General features: G+C 28.2%; 1 protein-coding gene across 1 annotated transcript; it reads right to left on the bottom strand.

Moving 5' to 3' along the window:
• Positions 1-327, bottom strand: LOC131598095 (cysteine proteinase inhibitor 5-like). The gene has a single exon (XM_058870728.1). It carries the CDS (start codon positions 325-327, stop codon positions 1-3), a length of 327 nt encoding a protein of 108 aa, XP_058726711.1.
• Positions 328-7,558: the final 7,231 nt, after the last annotated feature.

Genomic DNA, 7,558 nt, shown 5'->3' with positions numbered 1-7,558 from the left:
TTAGACTTTAATAACTGCAAAATTCACCAATTTTCTAACATGTTGTGTTGGATTATCCAATACAATGGCTGCATATTTGTTGGAGGTTGAACCATCTGTGGCAGAAAGCGTGATGCGGTAGTTGGTCCCTTGTGGTGTTATTTCAGATACACCACTTAAGATCTTCTCGAATTTCAGCTTATTACCTTGTTTGTTGTATTCGTTAACAGCAAAGTTGCCAATTTCATTAACTAATGGATCATTGGGGTTGATGAAGGTAGCATGATTAATGGCCGCAGAGGAAAAAACAACAACAAGGACAATAAGAATAAAAGATTGAATTCTCATTATGAATGTATTGTAACTATGAATTTTCAATTGTTTTGCAAATTGGGTTGTATTGCAAGTTGGGTTGTAGTGAGTGAGTTTGATCCAGTAAGGTTGTTATATATAGTGCACAGTCCTTATAAAACATTGAATTTTGTTGTTATGAGAATTTAAAGAAAATAATTTTGTTAAAATACATAGCATAATGATAATTAAAAAATATATTATAACATGTTTCAGTCAAAATTTTCATTCTTCATTTTATTATTGAAAATAATTAAATACTATCTCCGGTCATTTTAATAAGAGACACTTCACCTTTCTAGATTCATTAAATAATTAATGTACTTAGTCAGTATTATAGACCAAATACATTTATTAATCGATGAATCTAGAAAGGTGAAGTGTCTCTTATAAAAAGGACCGGTCGTTAGATATAAGGGCTTTGTCTTGTATTTTTTTAGTTATTGAAAATCAATCTTCGCTAAGAAGGATTAAAAATGATTGTTTGTGTCACCATTTATGACCCTATCATTTATAAACATTTTTATATTCCATTGTATTCTAGTGTGTGTCTCTATATATATATATATATATATATATATATATATATATATATATATATATATATATATATATATATATATATATATATATATATATATATATATATATATGGTATTTTTTTTCTTATGATTGTTTGGTTTTTTGCACCCACTGTTTTACAATACTAATGCAATAAGTTTTAGTTAATTCTTCTTATATGTAATTATAAAAGAAACTAGAAATTCTTTTTAAACTAATAAATGTTGTAAAATTAAAAGAAAAAAATGTTGGGAAAATATTATTAATAAAAATGAAAATAGTTATCAATTTTACGATTGTATCATACAAATTTTTATATTCTTTCCACTAAGTTATTAACTTAATCTCTTATTGGATTTGTATCTCGTAAACTTTAAAATAAAAATAATTAATCATAATTGTTTATGTTTTATAATTAATATATTTAAGTAATTGACGTATTAGTTAAATGCTTATTCACTTCATTTAAATTATAAATATTATTTTATTTTAAGGGTTAATGAACTTTTTCGTCCCTTTAAATATTTCAAATTTCGTTTTTAGTCCCTCCAAAATTTTCCTTCAAGAAATCGTCCCTTCAAAATTTTTCTTCCGAACTATTGGTCCCCAACGTCAAATTTCGTAGCTAATCGGTGGCTAAAGTCGTAGCTAATCTCTAGCAAATTTGACGTTAGGGACCAATAGTTTAGACGAAAAATTTTGAAGGGACGATTTCTTAAAGGAAAATTTTGGAGGGACTAAAAACGAAATATGCAATATTTAGAGGACCAAAAAGTTCATTAACCCTTATTTTAATTGTTTTATTAATATTATGATCATTTAAATTATTAAAAATTTAAAAATGACTGAGTTATATCAATTAACTATTTATTTATATTTATTATTAAAATATAATTAATAAATATATCTTATTTTGTAAAGTTTAGCGTAGAAAAAACAAATACAACTAATAAAATGTCACTATCATAATAATTTTGCAATTTTTTGTGTAAGATTATAACTTTTTCTCTAAATGTTACCACTCTGAAAATTTATCATTAAATTCAAACCATGAATATAACACCCGAGACCAAGAAGGCGAGGGGTGGTTACACCGCATGTAACACTCGAGGCAATATGGCAAGGAGTGATCGCCACATCAGAATGAGAGGGATCCTGAGACCGTGCAGGTATAAGAACACATGGTTGAAGGAAAGCTTATAAGGATTGATGAGTACTACCTATACTAACAAGATGCATCTTTTTTTCGGTAGAGCGTTCCATAAGAATTCTAAAGTTAAGCATGCTTGACTTTGAGCAATTATGGGATGGGTGATCTTCTGGAAAATTTCTTGGAAAGCGTGTGAGTGAGGTTAAAGCATCTTTAAAAGATCCGTGTTGGTTTGTGGGATCAGTCGATCATCCCGAAAACAGTTTGGGGCGTTACAATGAAAGATATGACTAATGAATAATATAATAAGGTTTATATGTCTATTGGAGATTTGTGTTGATATTAATTTACAGGCACTTAAAAAACTTAGAGAAAAATAATAATATAAATTTTTTTTATTAAAAAATATTTTTTATTTGAATTAAGAAAAACAAGATAATTGAAAAAAAAAAGAATTAGAAATGTCAGTGTTTAGTGATATAATGGGCTACAAATTGAGATAAACCAAACCCAAAGGTGAAACAAGAATCCAAGATGGACTAAGAGGAGGAGCACACAGCAAAGGTAAATTTAAATTCCATCCGATCCCCAAAATAAATAGCCTTTGCAATTCCTAAAATGTCCCTCTAAAATCGAAAGTATATTTTTGGTCGGCACCATTTATTCTTAAAATTGATTGAAAACTGGAAGTATATTTGCAGTGTTAAACTGACAATATATTTCTGGTTTCTTTTGTTACCAGTATCAGAACCATTTAAATATATTTACGGTTGATTTGCACATCATACAAATACTTGTACAATTGAAAAAAAGCCATTAATTATTGAATAACAAAAAGCTAATGAATCCAAACTACTGAATATATATAGTGCTATAGTAGTACGAGATACAAACATGTAATCCAAACTGAATAACAAAAAAGTAAAACCAATTATCCAAAAATCAACAAAAACTACTGGTATGGCAGATGATGAGTCGGCCTGTCACCCTCGAGGCGTCCCTCGCTGCCTCCTGTAAAGCATAGCCTCTTGAGCCTCCTCCATGATGACATCCATAACACCTCTAACATCGGTGCCATCAAGAAACAAACATTTGTCTATACCATCTCGCGCAAGCTTCATCATACGATGATACCTTGGCAACATGTCAGTCGCATGATCGGCCATAGCCTGCACCTCCTCCAGGATCTCCTAATGAACAAGCCTCCGTGGGTTCCATAAAACATCTTGTATCATGTATGGATGAGTCACCCAGAAGAATCATAACATGTAACCACTTTTGTAGCTCTAGTCGGATGTAGCTACGACACTTCTGGCCTCCTTAAGAACAATATGATTCTCAAAATTATCAAAAAGCTCGACCATTTCCCACGTCTCATCGTCGGGGGAGTGGCTACAACAGGATCCCGGGTAATAGTCTGGGTGAACCCGAATTGACGCATCACCCGCTCAGGCATATACGCAGTCGTCTTACGAATCCTGCAAGCCAACCCACCCGTAAACAGCGACACATCGTCAAATGGTGTCGTCTCATGGTGGTCGTCGTATGAAGAGAAATGTACGTCCTCATGTGCCAGTCGGTCAATGTACAACTAGGACAGCTCTACCACCTGGTTCCCCCGAAGGGATGCGCAGGCATGCAGCTTATTTTCAATATAGCCCTCTGCAAGTGACCAACCCGAGATGTGGGGGAAGCATTGTAGGAAGCATCCCTGAAATAAAAAAATTAAATAGTTAATTTTCCGAATCAAAATAACTAACAAAGGTCACAAAAGAAAAATAAGTTATATTGTCATGAGTTATGTACCGATATTTTTAGGACTTGAAGATTTTTATATTCGCCGTTTATACCTCTGCATTCAAGTTAACAATTATTCATATGCACATCAGTTTTGTTTGTTTTGATTCTGTTTTACAAATTTGTATTTAATATTATTAAGTATTATAAATGAGTGTATTTTTTGTTTGAATGAGACAAAGTTGATTTCAGGGATTGGGAACTAATTTTCTTAATAGCAGTAAGAATGATAGAGGTTGTTTAAAACCATAATGGCTTGAGACTTTGTTGGCATCAAATCATTAGAAGAATATAAAGGTTAGTATTGTATCTCCAAAGGGGTCTTTTTCTGCAGATTATAATATAATTAAAAAATGGATTTGTTTTTGTCTTTCTTTAAGTATTTATTAGTTTGAGTGTAATTTTAACCATTCTTGCATCATTTTCCCACTTTTTGTAGGAATCAAGAACGTGAATGTGGATTTGAGCAATCAGGTTGTTAGGATTCTTGGTTCAACACCTGTGAAAACCATGACAGAAGCTCTTGAGCATACTGTTATAAAAACTCAGTTAATTGGACAAGGAATATTGGAAGGTTTACCGTGATTTCTATTTACATATTTTGTTATAGTAAATCTTACTTTTATAAATAAGTTTTTATTATTGTGACCTTTTAGGTTAATTTTAGAGAATTTCTTTCTTCACCGCCCTATGGGGCTAACCCCCAGCGAAAACCCCTAAATACCCCTATTTCGGAAATACATTTCCGAAATAAATTTTTTTTCAAATTTTCCCAGAATTCGGAAATGCATTTCCGAAATCCCATTTTTTGGGATTTCGAAAGTACACTTCCGAAAAAACGCAAAAAACGCAGAAGTTTTGAAATATTGAAATGGTGGTTTAAAATTAAGATCTTCAAAGATTTATACTATTTATTAGTTAATAAATTGACAATAATGTTTCTTATGACAAATATATCGATTTTAATTATAGGGAACAACCATTTCAAATTTTGGACTGATCAAATAAAACATCTTATAAATGGAAAATTTTAGAATAAAAAAAGATATTTTAATAATTTTGGAAATTTGTTATATTGAATTAATAATGATACACAAAATTAGAATGAATTTATTATATTAGAATGACCTAAAAACTGCCATATTCAGTTCATTTTATTTCTATCAATTAATAATTTTTTTTCATTTTGATACTTTGTTTCTTTATTCTTTTGAATCTATCAACTATTATTTTTAGTATATTAAAAAAATTATAAATTTTGATTCCTCTAAATTATTTTCTACTATTTTAATTTAATTTTTTTATTTTGCAAAGTTTCACGTTGTGCACTTGTGTATTTCAAATGATTTTTTTATGATATTTCATCAATACAAATTTAAATTATTATTAGTTTAATAATTTTCCTATTTAATTTTTAAATTTTATTAATTTATTTATAAATTTGACTTAAGTTTTAATTGTTAAAATTAAAATTTTAATTGTATTTTTTAATAAATTTTATTAGTTTTAGATATTTTATAATTAAGGTAATAAATTTTAATTAAAGTTAAAATTATATTTTGTAATTAACTATTAAACTATTTATATTTATAATTTAGCTATTTTATAATTAACATAATAATTTTTAGATAATTTCAATAATTTAGTTAAATAGTTACAATTTTATAAATAATTTATTTAATAATTCAACTATTTACTTTTTAAATAGTTAATAATAGTTAAAAAATAAATTAATAAAGATTAAAGTGATAAATAATTAAATTAGTAAATTAATAATATTTTAAAGTTTTATCAATGGTATATAAAATACTCACGGTACTTGTATATTCATTATATTAAAATATATATAAATTTTTTGATTAAGTTATATGTTCTATTGATTATTTAATGACATATCATTGATAAAATATATATTAAAAAAATAAATGAAGATTAAAATATAAACAATTAAATTAAGAGAATAATAATATTTTAAAGTTTTATTAAAATGAAAAGAATTAATATTTAAAAAAAAATTGAATAATTATTTTTACTAATTTAAAGTTTTATGTATAGAATTAAAGTACCAAAATGAAAAGAATTAGTAATTGGCGGACATAAATATAATTGAATACAACAGTTTATTTTTGTAAAGAACACTTAATCTAATATTGGAAATTAATCAATCAATTTTATTAGGCAATTATATAATCAATTAATTTTAATCTACTCTTGGTAATTATATAATTTTTATTAATACAATTGATTCACCTTGATTTTTGTTTTCTGTATCAGACAATATTTCGGAAGTGTACTTCCGAAATATTTCAAGGGAGGTGAATTCGGAAGTGTATCTCCGAATTCACCTTTTTTATTGGAAAAAATGGTGTTTTCGGAAATGCATCTCCGAAAACACTTTTTTCATAAAAATAAAGTGTTTTCGAAAGTGCACTTCCGAAATCAATCTTTTAAAAAAAAAGTGATTTCGGAAATGCATTTCCGAAATATAGGAGCATTTTGAGATTTTCGCCGGAGGTGACCAAGAAGGTTGGGAGGTTTATAAAGAAATTTCCTAATTTTATGGTTACTTTTCTTTGTAACAATGAGTTGTTGTTGCTGAGAGAAACAAGTAGCATCTTTGTGCTTAAGAAGCTGCTTTTGCTGCACCCAAATTTTACTATAACAAAATTTTTTATGTATGGCTAACTGTATCGATAAGACTAACAGTATGAGTAACACATTATCAAATTTAGGGTTTAGAATTTGAATAAAATGTTATTTAATCTACCATTGATAACTTTGATTCTAAGACTTTGTTATAATAAAATTGTTCTGTTAATAGGAAATCCCAAAATTGTTCTGCTAATGAAAGCCTTCATAACACATGAAGAGAATTTACTTAAATAAGTTGCTTGATTATTGCCTTGGAGAAATAGCCGAAAAAATGATCTTGGGTTCAATGATTGTCAATACCCGGTGCAATTTGGAGACGGAAGCTTTTGAGTACTTATCAAATACCTATATTTGGTTTTGCAACATGATTTTCAATTTAATATTTATTATTAAAATCATTTTCATGTGAATATATTAAATATAAATTATTTTACATTCAATTTCAATTTAATTTTAATTTTCTTTGTTGTAAATCAACTAAAAGCCATGGCACATTTTTATATGATGAACAGGTTTTTTTTTTAAAATTAATGAAAAATCCTTTCATATTTTTTATTAAAAATACTTTTAATAAATAAATTGGTAATAATCACCTTTATTTTTCTTAATTATTAGAATAATATATTATTTCTGTAATACCCTATTAATATGCGTCTAGAATCATATCCGTCAGTGGCGGAGCCAGGAATTTTAGATAGTCTGGGCAAAAAGTTTACCCCACTAATTATTCATCTGTTTTAATTTTTATACCCTATTTTTTAATTAATTTTGCCCATAATTTTGTCTAAAAATCGACTATTAAGTCAGAGGAGTACAAAGAAAATAGGGGTTGAGCCCGGGATTGAGCCCGGGCGTGTGCCCGGGCTAGCTGGGCTCTAGAACCGCCCCTGATATCCGTAAAATATTAATAACTGGTACTGAATACAATTAAAAGTTAGAAATAATGACATAAACTGTATACATTTCAAAATAATCTAGAAGATGGATACAATGAAGGTGTCTACACAATGATAATGATACACAGTGGAAGGAGAGATCAGGCACGGTCTTCACAACATCCGATCAAAA

The sequence above is a fragment of the Vicia villosa genome, linkage group LG4 (genome assembly GCF_029867415.1).
Source record: "Vicia villosa cultivar HV-30 ecotype Madison, WI linkage group LG4, Vvil1.0, whole genome shotgun sequence".
Classification (NCBI taxonomy): domain Eukaryota; kingdom Viridiplantae; phylum Streptophyta; class Magnoliopsida; order Fabales; family Fabaceae; genus Vicia; species Vicia villosa.
The sequence above is the reverse complement of the archived record's forward strand: the minus strand, read 5'-3'. Positions and strand labels throughout refer to the sequence as shown.